This window comes from Xenopus tropicalis, chromosome 1, assembly GCF_000004195.4.
Source record: "Xenopus tropicalis strain Nigerian chromosome 1, UCB_Xtro_10.0, whole genome shotgun sequence".
NCBI classification, from domain to species: Eukaryota; Metazoa; Chordata; class Amphibia; order Anura; family Pipidae; genus Xenopus; species Xenopus tropicalis.
In genome coordinates, this window is record NC_030677.2 from 40,382,942 (window position 1) to 40,402,947 (window position 20,006).

The window sequence follows — 20,006 nt, forward strand, 5'->3', positions numbered from 1 at the left end:
GCAGGGGAGGAGGGACTAAAACAATGATGTTACTAGTTGTAACAACTTCTCCACAGCTTACAGATAGCATGCAGGAACTACATAACCCACAATGCATTGCACGGTTATCTTCCTTTCCTTATTGACATCACGTGTTAATTAATGTACATTGCAAAGTTGCTTGAAACTATGTTCACTTTTTAAAAAGTTTAAGTTGTGTTTGGGTGAAGTTTCCCTTTAAAACAGGCTCTTTGGGAGATGACCTTCCGGTATTAGTGCATGATTTTTAACACAATGAATAAATAAAAGCAGTTTGTGGAAGAGATTTATTTAACATCCACTACAATTTGGGTGCATTTGATAGCAATGACAGTTCCTCTCCAATAAGCACTTCATTAGCACTGAGGTGTAGGCACACCGAGCACCCCAATAACAGGGGGCACCCCAGCGGCAGCGCCAGACACCAGTAAAGCATGTGTGAGGATGCACTGCAAAGGAGACACTTAGTGAGAGTAAATCACTTTCCTTTACAACACATACATATGGTAAAAATACACTGTATATATATATATTTGTATATCATTTTGTAAAAAACACTCCTAGAACGGAACTTCCAATAAGTAGTTTCTTAAGGTTTTTTTTTAGCTTAACATTTTTGACATAAATAGACAAAGCTTTGAGAGGTAAGAGTTTTTTTCTGTTAAACCATCTGCAGAAAAGTGCAAATGCTTCCATATAAAACCATGGGGATAAAATGGGGCTCTAATAAGCATGGATGGCTGGGCAGCAACACCTCTGACACGCTGAAGGCATTCAGAAATGAACCAATAGCTCCCCACAACATGATACGATCGACCAATAAGAGAACACGCAGAAACAGCAACAAAACTGTAAACAAAGTATTTTTTTTTTTAAAAAGTGTGTGGGGGCGGGGGGAGATGTGTTTCAGAAACCGGGGGGCTTTATAGAAACATTAACTCCTACAGCCATGCATCATATAAAATTCTGCTTCCTTATATTATCCATATATATATGTCAGTATTTACAGAATATTTTACACCGGCTGTACAATATAGACTCTGATTTCCAACATCCTAATAATAGTGTTATATCATTAAAAAAAATAGTGAAATTCTGTCTCATTTCTGAAACCAAACACACACAAGTCCCACAGAAAAAGAATAGGTTTACCTGATATTTACTTCATCTGGTTCCGGAGATGCCTGCAACGCTCTGAAAACAAAATGGCCGACAGGCATGGTCAGTAGGCAGAAATACATTGACACAGCGATGGGAAAACACAGTTATTAAATGGTAGAACCCAATGCTTAGAGGAAGGACACGGCAGGGCCATGGAAGGGATGATTGGGCCTGAGTTAGAGACCTATTAGCTCCGGGCAGTAATAGCACAAGTCATCTCTTGCCTATCACCTAAAATCTAACATGGAATGTGAACCTGGAATCCAGCCGAAGCATTTGTATCTGGCTGGGTCAGTTCCCAAGTCAGTCAGTATAACTGGCCAATGAAAACTTACCAGCAAGTGGCCTAATAATCTGACAGGGCACAGGCAGGGCTGTCTGTAGGGGTTGCAAATAAGGGGCACTGTGTGGCTGTAGGTAGGGGGCAGATATAGTAGCCTGAGATGGTAACAGTAAGACTTATTAGCACATCGGCCAATTTCCAGCCCTTCAGTTGTTGAAGTACAACTCCCGGAATCCTCCACTGGTTGAAGCTGATGGGGGGGGAGCACTGGGACATGAACAAAGTGCTAAAGGGTGTGCAGCCCTGCTTTTGTTTAATCATGGGGACTGGAAAAACCTGTTCTGCTGCACTCTGCCTCAGCTAAACATAGCCCAGGCCGCAAGCAAAAACTTCAGAAGTGACTTTTCATATCAAACGTGGGCTGATTTGCTAAGCGCAGTGTGTAAGGATGAAGATCAGGTTTCACAATGGGAGTCTGCTGTATTCATTAGTAACTTCACGAGTGTATTTATTAACACTGGGGACAAGCATCACTGGCGATGCTGCCCATAGCAACCAATTAGATCTTTGCCTTTGCTTTCGACTTATGGGCAATATCACCAGTGATGTTTGCCTCCAATGTTAATACATACTCCACTTAATGTAAAATCTGATCAGTATTCAGGCCTGCTAGGAATAGTGATATAGAAGCTATTGTATCTATCAGTGGCACAGGCCCAGCTAATGTATCCTATCAGTGGCACAGGCCCAGCAGGCATGCATACATTTGCTGTGCTGAGCCCACTGGCTCTCTTGGTTCTGATAACACAAACTAGGACACCTCAAGAATCTTATTTAGGGGCTGTCCTGAAAACTGCACTGCTTCACATTAAAATATATTGTATTAAGTACTGTAGGATGTAACTTTAACTGTTAAATAGTCATTTTTTGTTATTCTGTGTAAATGTACTAAAATAGTTCTGTTATGAAATTATTTATATTAATGCCTAAAACTACTTGATATCCTATAATTAAAATCTGAAATCCTGTGGCAAGTAGGGGCAGCATTATGATCCTCAGCAAAGGGGCAAAGATATAACCTGTGTTCATCAAACATTTGAGCATTTCCCAGGCTGTCCTAGTGGTTTGTGAAGGCATCTCCAGTACCAGACTGGTGTAGAACATTGCACGTCCAATTATCTTCTGCATCAAACAAGTCCATAGAGCAGCAGAGCATTGTACATGCCAAGTTTCAATCCGTGCATGATCTCAATGAGCTCCGCTGCCTCGTACCAAACATTCATTGCGCTGTATCCGTAGTGATTATAAATGCCAAACTGCCACCAGATCCTATTGTCTCCTTTCCAGGCAGCAGTGTAACGTGACTCATAGTGGTACTACTGTTGCTGCACCTTGGAAGGATCACTCATACTGTCAGTCCTATGATGGGATAACTGCTGCTGGTGTGATGGGGCAAAAGTGTTCTGTTGCACAGGGAAAGGGGAAAGGATGAGCTGTGTGGACTGGTTTCCATGGACCAACCTAGAGGTCTAAAAAGAATAAAAATAAAAAAAAAATTAAAATGCAACAAAGCCAAAACCTTGTCCAGATATGTTTCACTCTATTTACATGTTACAGGGAGGAACCAAATGCTCAGGCAACTGAGGCCTTTGATCTCTTTCCTCAACAGAGCAACAGCAGAACTCCTCTCTCTTGGTTTCCCTTTCTGAAGTGACAACTCTTTGTCTGACTGTACAGTTACAGAAACTGACCAGCAGGTGGCACTGTTGTCACAAAATTAATTATATTGGCAGCTAATAAAAATCCATTAAGAAAACTCAGTGATGCCATTATATTACTTTTATTTTTTTATTACAGAAAACTCAGGCAGCTTGTTCACACCTTGTTCTAATACTATTACAACACAAAAACAGCAGGCCAACCAGGTACTGATGGTCCAAAAGTTTGAATTAACTGACATCTAAACTGACCTGCAGCTTCAATATACATGGGTTATTAAAAAAAAAACAAAAAAAAAAACACTTTTAATAAGGTTTAAAGGGATATTGCCATGATTGTTTTATTCTTGAGCCACCAAATGCATTGTGTGCCTGAGTCTGAGCTTTCAGAAGGAGCCAGCACTACACCTTAGAACTGATTTCAGGTAACCTATTGTTTCTCCTACTCCCATGTAACTTGGAGGAGTCCCAAGCCGGACTTGGATTTCTTACTATTGAGTGCTATTCGGATACCTACTGGGAGCTGCTATCTTGCTCCCTTCCCATTGTTCTGCTTATCGGCTGCTGGGGGAAAGGGAGAAGGGATGATATCACTCCAACTTGCAGCTCAGAACTAAAGTGTGACTGAAGTTTATCAGAGCACAGGTGACATGGCTGTGGCACCCTGGGAAATGAAGAATATGGCTAGCCCCATGTTGTTTGTGTTTTTAAAAAAATGATTTAAATGCAGGATTCTGCTGGAGAAGCTCTATTAACTGATGGATTTTGAAAAAAAAAAAATGTTTTCCCATGACAGTATTCCTTTAAGGCACAGGACAACCAACATGTGTGCTCAATGCCTAGACTTATAATAAATATAAAAGGGAGCACACTTTACCTGCAAAAACTGCTGTGGCTGCTGGGCTAATTGCGCTTGAGCAGGCTGCTGTACTGTAGGCATTGACTGCTGGTCTTGCTGATTTGGTTGGTGCTGGGTTATTGATAAGGTCTGGGGTTGCTGCTGCTGCTGCTGTTGCTGTGTAGCAAATGTAGGGTAGGCAGTAACCACTGGGCCCATAAACATTGTGCTTGGGACCATAACTGTCCCACAAGCCACAGGAGTGGTCACCAGCTTAGTAACAATTTGTTGAGCTTGAGAAAACCTGAATAAAAAGAGAAATAAAAAAGCAATGCAGAATCAGGGGTTAGTAATCATGTTTATATAACTGTGTGCCTAGCAAACCACAACAAATGACCAAGTAACATTAACCAGTTTATTTTATACTAACTAATAACAATCATACCAAAGTCAGTATTCCATGATACATTACTTACCTAATCTGCCTGTCCTGAGGAAATGTAGTGACAGAGGCTCCCTGGTTGCTCTGCTGTATGTTGGAAGGCATCTGTACCATACTACCAGAAGGTGGCTGGGAGATCACCATAGTGTTGTACAAAGGACTAGTGAGTGTTCCAGACGTCTGGCTAGACAGAGAAGTCTGCTGGCTGTGCCCTCCATGAATATTCTGCTGGCCTTGCTAAAAGAGACATGTTTTTCCAGCTTATTTACATGACAAACCATTACAACTTACATTCATAAAATTATTTTTCCAAATTTGAGACCCCTTTTTCCCCTGCCAAACCCAGCCATAAACTGTATAACACAACAATGAGACATCTGTGACAGAACAATGACAGAAACTGCTATTCTAATGTGGGAAACTCCTTGTCCTACTGTTCTGACTTACACGCTGTACCTCAGTTATTCAAAATCTGGAGGTTTCAATTACCTACATTTATGATTTTTGGTCAAGGCTCCTTAGTTCATGAAATGGGTACAGATATAGGAAAACATCTGTGTATGAGTCCTTTAAACATAGTTTAAAAATATCTAGTACAACAAATGCATATTCAGCCCCATACTCTCCCTTAATGTCTGACCTTCAAGCTGAGCTTTCAGGTGTATCTGGGAGAGCAAATGACCATTCACCCAAAATCTCACTCTAACTGGCCTTCAGTCCGAGACCCCCACCCGAACCACTGCTCCAAGCCTCCCGAGGGGGCCCAGCCCCAGCATTTTAAACCACTTACTTAGACTATAACATTCACATTACCTGGCTTGTAGTCTGTAACTGTTGCTGCTGCATTATGTGCTGAGCTCCCACATGCCCAGAGTTCATGCCAGCTTGAAGTTGATTAGTTTGGACCACCTGGCCTTGCATGGTGAGCTGTGGTAACTGCTGAATGCTTGCACTGTTTGCAGAAGAGACTTGCACCGGCCCAAAATTTAGCCCTGGTCCTGGTTGTTGTAAGAACATCTTGGAAAAAAGCAAATACGAGATTTGATTACAAGTACTACTACTGACTAACAGATATATTAGCCATTTACAGGCAAAGGCTACACAAATTGATGTGCTGACATTGATTTAGTCAAATTTTTAATACTACACACTAGCACACATAGAGAATAAAAGAAATTGAGGAGATGTTTGGAGCCGATGTCTGTGTGCAGGAAGTGAAAGTGCTTCTCACCTGGATTCCCTGCCCATGGACCATATGCAGCTGCTCTTGAATCTTACGCAGCTCCTCCTGTTGCCGTTGGATATTTTCTTCAATGATCCGAGTTCTCTGCTCCAGCTGGTCCTTCAGGTGCTTCATAGCTCCAAACTGAGCCGTGAACTGAAACATGGGCTAAAATCAATGAAGGGAATAGAATTAGTGCAAGTGTTTTCAATAAAAATTGTGCCAAATTAGATTTCAGATGCTGAACTGTCAGAGGGAGAAATGCAAATCAGCTGCAGCTCCAGGATCATATACTGATGGTACAGAGTCTGTAAAATTGCACACGTCACAGGCTAAAGCATTTTCTAGTGAACCCCAAACTACTACCCCCCTGCTGCAGCATTAATCCCTCATTATAAGAATGGCATAACAGGCCATTCAGTCCTAATTTCCAAATTAATCCTCTGCTCTGTGTTGTTAGCTATTGTTTCTACTGCCAGCTTTCCGCTTATTTCACTCAAAATACATTTAGGTCCACAAAAACTGCCTGAAACATGCATATATTTAAGGAACCCAGTACTGTGCTTAATTTAGAGTGGGTACCCAACTGCTGGGCAACTTTGTACTGGAGCGCACCTACTCAATCAGCAATTCATTCTTCAGCCATCCACATGCTGAACTATAAGTTGACAGAATTTGGATAAAAAAATTAATTCCTACATTAAAATCCAAAGGAAGCCATGGTAGTTATGTATTAATGACAATGGCCACTGTCATGCACACAAGAATGCAAACTCACCTGTGCCATTCCTTGCTGTAGCTGCATAGATGCTGTTTGTTTCATCACTGACTGTGACAGCGCCTGGCTGACTGACTGAGAACTCATAGACTGAAAGAACAGAGTCATTTCAATTTACATATTAGGTAGACTAGACCAGTATCAAAACATCTGTTTCCACCATGTGCCTGGTGTGTAAAGGTAGGTGCAAGGTAAACAATATATACAGATATATATATATATATATATACACACACACACAGATATATATATATATATATATATATATATATATATATCTATTCCACTGACGGCACTCACCAATCACAGGCCACACGCCGGGTGCTCACCAAAGATATTCACACAGCTGTAGTAGAAAGCACTCACGGCTTCAATTGTTCAGAAATATCAAAAAAGTTTTATTGCTCCACACTCACATCGACGCGTTTCGATCCACAAGGGACCGTCGTCAGGATAATACCCAGAAGTGACCACGGTGTTTAAATAGTGCATACAACCAATCATTATACATACCCAATTAAACATGATAATATATCCAAATTCATACCCTCCCATCTAAAGGGAAAATAACAGTGCTGATTTATATACATATCTATCATAACATTTCCCTCGTATTAATAAAAAACGTGATTAAAAAGTGAATAAAAAGTGATTAAAACAAATAGAGATCATATATAAATTTTCAAACGCTTCGCAATCACCTAGGCATCATAATTAGTCAGGGGCTAACCAGAGGAGAATAAGCTTTCCAGCTGGAATAAGACAAAAAGTAAAAAATAAATTTTATGTCAAAGAATACAAATTTATAGATGCACACTAGATCACTAGGGGCTAACCAGAGGAGAATAAGTTTACCAGCTGGAATAAGACAAAAGGTAAAAAGTATAAATTTTTTATCAAGGAATACAAATTTATAGATGCACACTAGGTCACCCATAGTGTTCCAAGTCCCCTCACTGTAATTCGCCATTAGCAAACCCCTAATAAAAAGAAGCCCTGATAGTTAAGATAATCTCTAGAAGTTAAAAATATCTCATGACCTAAACATACATATATTTAAATAAGATGCTCTTATTGAGCCATCTCATAGTTCACGAGGAATCTTAGGGAACCCGCTCACAAAAAACATGACAATGATTGCATTTCATTTAGCCCCCGAGGGGCTATAGTGTCCAACATGTATATCCATCTTGCCTCTTTTTGCAACAATCTTTTGGCTCGATCGCCAACTCTAGGCAACCTTGGTACATGGTCAATCAAAATCGCCCGAAGTGTGGGAAGTGGATGTTTCATCAACATAAAATGTCTCGCTAGAGGGGTATCTGCTTTACCCGTAGTAAGTGCCAGCCGTATAGTTGATCTATGATTGTTCATCCGCAATCTAAACGGGGTAATGCATTTCCCAATATAGTACAGTCCACAAGGACATGTAATACAATAAATAACATAATCAGACAGGCAAGTCAATCTGTATCGTATTTGGAAGCGTTTCCCACGATGTGGATGTGAAAAGGAGTCACCAATAAGTAAACACCCACACGTTTTACAATCACCACATCGGTAGCATCCATTCTTTTGTGTATTTAGCCATGTCTTTATGTTACGTTTTGGAAAATCAGTGATCATCAACATGTCACGTAATGAACGACCTCGGCGGTAAGCACATCTAGGTGGTGGAGTATTTAGGAAAGGCAGTCCCGAGTCTAGTTGCAAAATAGGCCAATGTTTTTTTATAATACGATTTACTTGATCACCTACTGGTGTAAAATCAGTAACAAATACCATTCTCTGTGAGGGGTCTTGTTCTATATCTTTCGCTCTCTGTTCCTGTTCGGATGTCTTGCGAGCCTTATCCAATGCCATATTTAACGAGTCCAAAGGATATCCCCGTTCCAGGAAACGCTCAAGCATTTCCACTGCCTGTAGTTCTGCTGCTGCACAATCAGAATTAATCCTAAACACTCTCAAAAACTGAGTATATGGAATGGATTTCTTAATTGAGGGGGGGTGAAAACTCTGGGAATGTAGTATCGTATTGCGGTCTGTATCCTTACGGTACAATGTAGTACCTACCCCCTGTTCTGACCGAAATAGTCTTACATCTAAAAAATCAATAGTATCTGCATGCCAATTTAAAGTAAATCTCACAGGTGTAGGCTGAGCATTCAATTCTGTCACCAGTGTTTGTATTCCAATGTGGTCCCCTCGCCATATAATCAAAATATCATCGATAAATCTACAATATAGCATAAGTCCATCTTGATATTTAGGGTAAATGAAAGTATGTTCATATAACCCCATAAATAGATTCGCATATGAGGGGGCCACATTGGAACCCATCGCCGTTCCGGTTTTCTGCAGATAGAATGTCTGCTCAAACCTAAAGTAGTTACATGTAAGTGTCAATTCAAGTAAAGAGCATAAAAATTCAATTATTCCAGCTGGAAAGCTTATTCTCCTCTGGTTAGCCCCTGACTAATTATGATGCCTAGGTGATTGCGAAGCGTTTGAAAATTTATATATGATCTCTATTTGTTTTAATCACTTTTTATTCACTTTTTAATCACGTTTTTTATTAATACGAGGGAAATGTTATGATAGATATGTATATAAATCAGCACTGTTATTTTCCCTTTAGATGGGAGGGTATGAATTTGGATATATTATCATGTTTAATTGGGTATGTATAATGATTGGTTGTATGCACTATTTAAACACCGTGGTCACTTCTGGGTATTATCCTGACGACGGTCCCTTGTGGATCGAAACGCGTCGATGTGAGTGTGGAGCAATAAAACTTTTTTGATATTTCTGAACAACTGAAGCCGTGAGTGCTTTCTACTACAGCTGTGTATATATATATATATATATATATATATATATATATATATATATATATATATATATATACACACACACAGATATATATATATATTTATTTTATTTTTTTCACTCTTTGACATTACTAGTCCTTGAAGGATTCTAAAAACCAAATCAGGATTCAAGGAATATTAAATTGAATCTTACAACTTCTGAAGTTATAATAATTTCCCAGTTGGTGCTTGAAGCTATAGACCTGCAGTACCGATTTGTTAGCTGATCAGCTCTATACGCAAGATGTACATTGCATGTACCAAAATATATATTGTTTACCTTGCACCTACCTTTACACACCAGGCACAAGGTGGAAAGTAAAGACTTTTTCTTTATATGTTGCACCACCTGGATTGCAGGTGTACACTCATGTCATCTGCAGACAATTTACCAGCACAAATCTTAGCACCTATGGTATCTGGCACAAAAATGTGGAGTCTGTTCCAGTGGCTGCAATTACACTGCAATTCTGGTTAAGAATGTTGGGTTGTGGGGTGAACTGTGCCAATGCAATGCCCCAATAGTATCACATCTGATCGCAGGAGACAAACATAAAGCTTCTTAGTTTTACACCACTTACTTTCACTCTGCAGTTTTCTTCTGCTACACTACAACTACAGACTGTGGTTGGGATGATGGTGGATGTAGTTCAGCAGCAAAGCTCAACACCATATAAGAAGTCATATTATCACAATGCACGCTATAGGAATATATTATAGTGAAATAAGAAAATGTAATTGCAAGTACCTGGCTGCTGACTGACGACCTCCTCTTGTCAAGGCCAGTTATAGCTTGTCTGGGAGGTGTGCTTGTTTCTGTTGTGATCTTTGTTGGTGTTGCTATTGGCAGAAACATAGTATATATATGTATAGAAACATATAATGTCAATATGGAATATACCTGCAGATACACGTTATTGAATTTTGCTTAAAAACAGTGAGGAAAAATTACAGATATATGGCTCAATAACCAGGCAAAAGAAGGCCAAGTGCAACGTCTTATAGAGGTGATACAGCAAATAATAAACTGTTCCAGCCTGGGATAGAGGTTAAAATTAGAATTACTGAACTAGAAAGGGAGATGAAGCATAAATCATCCATATTTTCTCTCTATTATGCTTTAATTATGCTGACCACAAATGACCATATTTTGTCCATTCTGAATGGCTGTTGAGACATATATTATGGCATTATATTATGGCCTTTGTGGGTGTCAAGTCACACAATATCCATTGACTGGAGAAGCCACACATCAGCCAGTTACAAATACATATTATGGACGTGTTGCTAACCCAAGCCCCGGTAACATATAGAAAACTGTATTCCTGAGTAACAATTTCCAGACAGACAGGCACAGGGCTGTTCAACCTGCAAGGCTGAGGGTGATGCTGCACTACATTTCACATACTGGGAATAGTACAACAACTGGTGACGGGCTTCAGGAAGTACAACTCTGATAAAGAACTGAACAGTAAGTTAATTGCTTACATGATGGGTCCGACACAGCAGTGTGAGATGATGATTTAATTGAGCTTTTGGATGATGGTGAGGGTGTTCGGCTGTCATCAAATCTTTCCAAAGCTTCCTTCAGGCTAACTGTGTTCATGTGATTGTCTGAGACAGAGTCCTGATTCTAACACAAAAAACAGACATTATTATAGGACATAAAGAAAGGGGGCGGCAGTATTATATCTACTGGGACTTTAAGCTTCAACCTGTGTCCTAAGAGTCAGCATTGCAAATATCAGCGTTACCCTGTGGTTTATACTGATTTGTGATTTCTGCTTAAAAAAAGTAAAAAGTGCTGTGCACATTAGGTAAGCATAATATGAACTAAAAAGAGTGAATTCAATGTCAGGTCAATGTCTATAAAGCCTGTCACGCCACTTTTATAACATCAAAGGCAAACCCCTGTAAGCAATGATATACCAACCACCCCTTCCTGACATACAGTTACACGCCATACTCTCACAATACCACACAGTAATTAGACACTTGCCAGTATCAGGGTGTCTGTAACTGTATGCCAGAATTGTAAAAGCATAGTTATTGGCATCTGTGACACTTCAGCACCTATGTGAAAGCGCTTGCAGCAGGTCTGCTACACTGCCCCCAGATTCCATGATACATTTTTAAATGAAATTGTAGGAACAAGTCATAGCTAAGGCAGTAAAACCCCAACAATGTCAGCACAGCAAGTATCCTCCAAACCTTACAGGGGTATCTAGCCATGAAAATATAAACCCCTATGCGCTGGGGTCTTGTAGCAGGGTAATATCTGCATTGAGTTTTGTTCTCAGTGCACCTGTGTGGTTTCCTCCGGGTAATTGGGTTTTCTCCCACTCTCAAAAAACATACCGCAAGTTAATTGGATCTTAGTAAAATGTATCATTATGTGCGTGTTTGTGATAGGGTCTAGATTAGAAGCTCTCCTGGGGAAGGGACTGATGTAAAACATTGCAGAATATGCTACACTAGCTAAATAATAACAATCATTATTACAAGTAGATTCTATGCACACAAAAAAGCCAAATCTATCAGCATGATAACAGTTTCTACAGAACATGACAAACAGGGGCTCACTTTATCTGCAGTTATGGCAGGAGGGGAATCTTCAATGCCCCGCTCACGTCTTCTTTCTGCCCCAACCTCAGCATAGCTGCAAAGCCAAATACAATCAGTGACATAAGGCAGCAGAACAAATGTACAAGTGATCTCACTTGATCAGCTAAACCTCCTGAATATGAAAGAAAAGTGCAGCTACGGAATATTCCACGTGAGGGAACTCTCTAACATTCACAAACATGTACAGGTTTTGTAAAGGATTTGTGAGTTTTTTACACTATTAAATACAGTCAAACCCTGGATGCTACTGATTTAACCCGCACAGCAGGCACCATCTTAGAATTGTAACATCGCTTACAGTAGAGGAACTGTAGGTGTAAAATAAAAAATTATTCCTGTACTTATTGTCTTTGAATAGTTGACATTTAAGTGTCATTAACACATTTCCCTTATGGGTTCCCTGTTCCTGACCTGACATAGGTGCCCAGATGGTAAGGTAGCATGGTTAAAATGCCAATCAAGTTGATTTATCACTGGCTTCCATGGTTGTTATTTACAGGATGTGTCCCTAGTACAGTAAAGTACCTAACCTAGGCAAGTTTAACTTTCCTTTCTGTATGGCACAAAAAATGGGTGGGAATGCAGCAGTGGCAGCCAGACAAAAGCTGGGTTAAAGCTACAGCACAGGCTACTTTAAGCAGCTATCTGGCTACTCTCACATCACAATGTGACAATAAAAACACCAGTGGTTGTTTCAAAGTAGAATCAGTATTTATTTTTCTCCCACTGAGCACATTGCACTTTTACAAAGGGTCAACAATGGCTGCAGACTGCACTTTTCAGTTAGCAGCTTACTGGCCTGGGTGAGGGATCTAAACAACAAATTCTACAGCTGATATCTGATCAGGGTTCAGCTAGATTTAAATTTGGTTACTAGGAACTACTATCAGCAAGAGCGGCATCAGGCACGTATTCTGTCCTCTTCTGTGGCCTGCACAGAACCAGTAGATCATCCAATTACATAGCCAGATGGCCATACAAAGCAAAGATCTGTTAATTTTCCAACCTTGCTAGTTTAAATGTGCTTCCCAATGTTACAGGTAACAAGAACATGTGAACTATAAAATATTTATCTCGATAGAATAATGTAACACTGTAAAAAGCAGGTCAATTTACCTTACTACAGTATGCGTACAAACTATAAACTCTGGCCTGGAATTCCACTGATGGTAGGTGATATAATAGCGTGTCTGCAGCCATATCCACTGTTGCCCTTTTGTCAGGAACCTATAATAGCATGACTTGCCTTTCCCATACTGCATTACTAAAAAACATAGAAGGAAAAAAAGTATTTAATTAAATACAATCCACTGACTAATAAAACGTTTTGTCCAACAACCAAACTGAAACCAGGAAAGGAGCACTGGAACAAGTGGAAAGATGTAAAGAAGAAAGTCAGAATCAGAGAGAGCCAAGAAGCTACAGAATGGCACAAGGCAGGCAGATATAAACAGGAGGGCAGGAGGGTCAGGAGTACAGAGAATTAAGTTATTTTGGGCCTATAAACTGGCAAGAAATGACTGCAACAGCAACCTATGCCTGCCTCATAAGCACCCTAAGACTACTTGAAATACTTACAGTGTTCATGGCATTTTGCAAGGTTTTCCAGGTCATCCACATGATAGTAATCATAGCCGGAAGTCCCCAGCACTTCAAAAGGCAAATATCCAATTATTGGAGGGGCCCTAAAATAATAAAATATCAATATCAGACACCTGTCTCACACATCATATAATGTAACTCCAGTTAGAGATCTAAGAAAAACAGACTGAAAGAACTAGTTTAGGAATAACATATGTAGGGATCTATTTATTACTAATTAATAAGCCAGCATAGATTCCCATTCTAAGGACATGTTTACTAAATAAACATTGCTCTGACTGAATTTAATGAGTGGTTCAATCTGGATTTTCTAGTAGTATTCACAATCTTTTAAACAGTCTGGTAACTTTATCTTAAAGGAGAAGGAAAGGCTAAATCACAAGTGATTGTAATCACTTACCTGAAACCCCCAGCCAGTGCTTCTGTTAAGGTGCCCATACACCTTCAGATCCGCTCGCTTGGTGATGTCGCCAAGCGAGTGGATCTTCTCCCGATATTCCCCACATACGGGTGGGCGATATCGGGAGAATCCAGGCTACTTCGATAGTTTGGCCCTGGGGTGCCTAACATTTTGGCATTCCCCCAGTGATTGTAAATTTCCTTTTCCTTTAATAAGTAATTAGCACCAAATTTCGATCCTTTAGCCCAGCACTGCCCACCCGAAACTAAACCAGATGGTCCACTGGTCACCATTTGCAAATGTACAGCTGACCATGAACTGTTTCAGTCTATATCTCTGTATAGTAATCCTAACAATCATCCCCCAAGAGGGACCAACTATGTACCTATTCTCACAATCCTCTATACCCTACCAATGCCATCCAGTTAACGCTAAGCCCAACAACTCCCTAAAGCTGGCCATACACGTACCGATAAAACTGTACGAAACTCAATAATTTTCGCACCATGGTGATTGGTCGTTTAGTCAATCGGTCAGGTTAGAAAATTTTGGTTGGCTAACAATAAAATCTGCACATGTATTGTGTATCTGACAATATCCTTAGGGGACCTACAAAAGTGACTTTCATACGATTGGTGTGTACCAACTATTTTATGTTCAGAACATTTTGTATTTTAAGAGCTTTAGTCTGCAATTTCAGCCTGAATGTTAGTTTAGGAAGAAGGATAAAATCTGAATGTGTATGGCCAGCTTAACAAGATAGAGGTATGATGGCATGGCCTAGGACGAAAAACAATAAGGAAATTATACACTCAAAAATAATATTTTCACTGACAAATCCATAGGAAAAAGAAACAAAAAGGTGTGGTGTCTTGTAAATGTCTTTTCTGCCATACACAACAACCTTTTATTATGAAATAAGAGACCAACCTGTGGTCCAAGAAAAGAAACTTCCATTCCAGACTGTGCCTTGATGTGAACTCTTCAGTGGATTCCTCTACAGTACACATTTCCTTAAAAATAATACATCATTATTTTCTACGTGTTAAAGGATCCGGCATGCTGTGCCCCTACATGGTCTCCCTGTGCCTTTATTCACAAGCAGGATCAAATTCCTATTGATAGACAATTTGAGACCCTATATATGTTGTTGAACTACAATTCCTACACTCTCACAACAGCCAAAAGCTGTCAAAGTCCACCGGCATTTGTAGTTCCACAGTATTTGTTGAGGCTGCTCATTCTGATATCCTTCCAAACCCCAGTATCCCAGCAGAGCAGAGCAGTTCTCTTTTTCACAAGTTTATTAAACAGGGAAGAGTGCAAACAATTCTCTTATATTTCAAAAAGAACTGATTAAAGAGTCATGGTAATGCCCGGGCAGTCTGCACAAAGCATTCTTCCATAAAATTTTTGTTTAAACAAATACCCCCATCAACTCACAAGCAGAGATGAAGTAGAGGATAAATCTGAAGCTGTACCTTAATGAACTGTGGCGTAGCTAGCCTTACAGTAGCTACAAAGCACACTCTCTCTTCATAGGGCGGCCGCAGTGACCTCTGTAATGCACCATCAAAACCATTATGTGTAGAGCTGGGCACTGGGGGGAAAAAAACACATGTGAAACTCAGAACAACCTGGTCCCTGACTTGCATGTCTCAGTGGTCAGATGTACAATCACAGTTGCAAGAAAGAAGGCCTAGGGTGGACACAGCCTCCTGGCTGCCCAAAAGGTAAAGGCATATAAAGAAAGCTGATTTAGGAAGCATCACCTCTAATGCTTGCTCTAAATCAGTGGTCCCCAACCAGTACCTTGGGGGCAACATGTTGCTCTTCAACCCTTTGGATGTTGCTCCCAGTGGCCTCAAAGCAGGTGCTTATTTTTGAATTCTTGGCTTGGGGGCAAGTTTTGGAGGCATAAAAACCAGGCAAGACAAATGGGCTACCAAATAGCCAATAACAGTACTTATTTGGCACCCCAGGAACATGTTTCATGTTCATGTTGCTCGCCAAACTTAAGGCTGATGCCACACGAGGCGTAGGGCTGAAATTTTCGGCAAGCGGAAAAACGCTTGCCGAAAATTCAGCCCTACGCCTGCTACTTGTGCCTGCACCCAAATGAATGAAATACACTTGGGTGCAGGCACATGTAGCCGATATACGCATGAAAACGCGAGAGAATGCAAAGTCTTTTTTCCGCTTGCCGAAAATTTCAGCCCTACGCCTCGTGTGGCATGAGCCTTAATGTGGCTCACGGGTAAAAAAGGTTGGGGATCCCTGCTCTAAATGATATTCTGATTCCAGCATCAGCCTAAAATAATAGGGCCCAACCGAAATCTCTATGATCCAAACTTTCAGTGAAAGAGAGACCATCAACAAGCGACACTGTGTCCTGCATAGGGTATTAACCAAACTTAGTACCATTGGCCTTGAGCAGTGACCCCCAACCAGTGGCTTGTGAGCAACATGTTGATGTTGCTCCCAGTGGCCTAAAAGCAGGTGCTTATTTTTGAATTTCTGGTTAGGAGGCAAGTTTTGGTTGCACAAAAACCCAGTGTAATTGCCAAACAGAGCCTTCTGTAGGCTTCTAGTCAACATAGGAGCTATCAAATAGCCAATTATAGCTCTCATTGGCACCTCCAGGAACTTTTTTCATGCTTGTGTTGCTCTCCCTGGCCTTGAGGATACTTTAGTCTTGCAGGAACCATTAGAAGTGTTAAAAAAAAGTACTTAAAGTGCACTAGGTGACTCTAAGCACATTTTTAGAGGATGTACATCCCTGTAAAAGAGCTGGTATGAATTTTCTTTTGCTAAAAAAAATGGTGTTGGCCATATATGTTACTATTAGCCAAGCCAGTTATTCCTCCTTACTAATAAAGTTGATATTTTGTACAAATTGAAGTAATTTCAAATCCTTTTTGTTTTAGTTTAGCAATATAAACTTTAATTACACTGTATAATGTGTTGAAAAAATCTTGTTAAGATCATTCTTTTGGAATTCACAATTAGAGGCTACAGACAAGTGCCATATTGTAGAAACTGGCATCAAGGCAAGCTTTGCATCTTCCCAGACTCTAATGTATGTGCCATAAAGAAGGACTTAACAGACATGCTATGCTATGCTATGCTATGCTATGCAATGGATCGTAAGTAGGGCAGGGGCATGTGCGGAGGTCAGAGCCATAAAGGAATTTAAGAAATGAAAGTAACTGCTGTGAACCAGGCAAAACACAACTGACAGCTGAGATTTTTAAATACATTTTTAACAGTTATGGACATTTTAATTAAAATAAATTTGGGTTTAATTGGAAAGGACTTTTATTTTGTTATGTCTGGGAGACAGACCCTCTTTAAATCAGTTCTTGGAAATACTCTTACAAATGTGATTTTCAATCAGAACTATTTATAGTTTCACACATTCTATCTTGATAACACAGGCATGACTGTAGAACACGTTTCCTTAGCCTATTTTTTTCCCTGCAGGAATAAATTATGGTTCTCACCGTTATTTAAGGACTTGAAATTTCCAATAAACTTTACAAATTCGTAGGTTGATGGCTCTTTGGGGTCAGCTGTGCCTCTTAACATGTGGCAACAGAATTCAAGTTCATTTTTTGCTAATATCAGAGCAGAAGAGATATAAACAATTAGAATTTCTGAAGAAACATGACACAGATATACTGACAGTGGAAAAGAGGCTTTGCAAACCTATTGTGTGTTTGGAAGAGGGATTTTTGAGAACACGCATTTAACAACAACATTCTCTATCACCCAACATTCCCTCGACAATCTCCCTAATTGCATTGGAATACAGAATCATGAGCATTAATACCAGAAGGGTTTTATCTAACCATCTCAACATTTTCAAAAGGCCCCTACTAGCTTCAGAGATGCTAGAAATCTATACTACTCAGTATCTTGGGTGTTTGCTGTTTCAGGAAGATCCCTATTAGCACTGTGCTCAAGTTAATGGGTCTAACCTTTCAAAATACGCGAGCAGTTTAGCAGCTGATTTCTATTTATGATCTTTACACTATTTACAAAGTAGGCCTTCAGAGAAGTGGAGGACTTGCAATTGCTACCTCAAAATACATAATAAACAAGATTAAAAATTACTAAAAGTCAGAGTTCATGCCCCCAAAATATTTTCATGTTTGCAATATTTTACCAAGAAATCCAGAAAATATAGTTTTATATGTAAGATTTTGATCTATACACTTGTTACCTCCCTCATTTTGTACCTGTTCCGAACAGATTGTAATTCAGGGCAGGTACCTCATCCAAATTGTGTATAGAAGTATTTATTCTCATTGTCTAATTTATAATAAACTATACTACTGTGTTCTGTAAAGCCTTATAAAGCACCAAGCACATTTGTGGCCCCATACTATATTTAGCTAACAATACTGAGGAAAATGAAGAAACAGCCTACTATCTGCTTAGTCTTTCTGGCCAAAAGAAACTAATCTCCCAGATGTATGCATAGGATAAATCATATAATGATACAATATGAAATATTTATATTTTTCCTGCAATTAAATATGTTAATTTATTACTCCCCAAAATGGACAGCAATATCATTACGGCACCAACACTGCATTTCCATAAATGAAATAGAACTAACCAGACTTACATACATAATACATACATAATTGAGTTATATTCAATTCAATGGGATAATCTTGTAAACAACCCAAAAGCTGAGGGTGCTGCTAAGCAACCAGAAAAATCAGTGGAATGTTGCTAAGTAACAAACCATATGTCAAGATTTTAATTGGCTGTAGAAATCTCCCTCTTAAAGGAACAGTAACACCAAAAAATAAAAGTGTTTTAAAGTAATTAAAATACAATGTACTGTTGCCCTGCACTAGTACAACTGGTGCTTGGTTCAGAAACTTTACTATAGTTAATCTAAACAAGCTGCTGTGTAGCCATGGGGGCAGCCATTCAATGCCATAAAAGCAGAAAAGGTTACATAGGAGATGGCAGATAAGCTGTGCAGACTCTCATTGAATACTACAGAGCTTATCTGTTATCAACTGTGTATCCTGTACTTGAATGGCTACCCCCATGGCTACCGAGCAGCTTGTTTATACAACAATAGTAGTGTTTCTGAAGCAAACATGGCAGTTTTACCACTGTTCCTTTAAACAAAATGCTTACACAGCAACCAACCTACCTATTAAATAATTAACCATCCATGTTAATGATACTGGTCACTATGGGTTTTGCAAACAGTCTCCACTATAAAGCAGTCCATTTATTCTGCATGGCAAGCCACTTACTTTTAAGATACTCTGATGACAAAGAACCACTTTCCAACATCCGCGTAGATAGAATTTTATACACTTCTGAATGTTCCCCCTCGGGGACAAAATTAAATATACTCTGATCAACAAGATCAGACTGAAACAGGAACAAGGAGAGAAAAACATCAGTTAGAGAAAGCCAATGTATTGGAAAGCACAATAACAAGGTCAAAATGCTCAGTGGCTGGATCTCATGAATGATTTGTTTACTTAAGTGGGTCATGTGGCCGCACTTAAGAGATTGCTGTAAAAGGTTTTCCCTCTCACTGTTGGTCAGAGTAACATGGTCAGTTCTATGTCTTTAGCAAACATGTCAAGCAGGCGTTTAGTATGCTAGGTAATGAACCATTAACTATGTGAAAAACAACAGACAAAACTAAAGATAAAACTAAGGATGTGTGTCAAACTAGCAGTGAAAAGAGCTTCTGGCAAAATCACTTATACAAAGTGGTTAGATCTGCTGGACCTTGTCATAAATTCCACTGAACCAGGCCCAGACTGGGATTCAAAATAGGCCCTGGCATTTCAAGTACACAGAGACTCAAACAGCCCCCCAGCAGCCCAATAAATAGTGACTGTGGTATCTTACAGCAGCCCCTCTGGCATTTGCCAGAACCCACAAATTGCCCGTCCAGGCCTGCCCCGAACCCATAACTGCTAATGAAGATATGAACTGGCATTTTTGTTATGTTCAACAAATGACTAGTTGTTCCAATTTTGTTGTTCTGCAGTAACAG

At 39.7% G+C, this 20,006-nt stretch overlaps 1 protein-coding gene across 1 annotated transcript in view; it reads right to left on the minus strand.

The window, feature by feature from the left end:
* Window positions 1-291: 291 nt before the first annotated feature.
* The window catches only part of clock (clock circadian regulator), a 47,819-nt gene continuing 28,104 nt past the window's right edge, over window positions 292-20,006 (minus strand). The window contains 15 exon segments of the mRNA NM_001128655.1: window positions 292-2,991; window positions 4,058-4,322; window positions 4,495-4,697; window positions 5,274-5,477; window positions 5,692-5,850; window positions 6,461-6,550; window positions 10,082-10,173; window positions 10,822-10,966; window positions 11,917-11,992; window positions 13,075-13,222; window positions 13,537-13,643; window positions 14,891-14,973; window positions 15,442-15,560; window positions 17,464-17,577; window positions 19,246-19,366. Coding sequence (NP_001122127.1) covers window positions 2,839-2,991; window positions 4,058-4,322; window positions 4,495-4,697; window positions 5,274-5,477; window positions 5,692-5,850; window positions 6,461-6,550; window positions 10,082-10,173; window positions 10,822-10,966; window positions 11,917-11,992; window positions 13,075-13,222; window positions 13,537-13,643; window positions 14,891-14,973; window positions 15,442-15,560; window positions 17,464-17,577; window positions 19,246-19,366 — 2,079 coding nt within the window. The 3' untranslated portion in view covers window positions 292-2,838.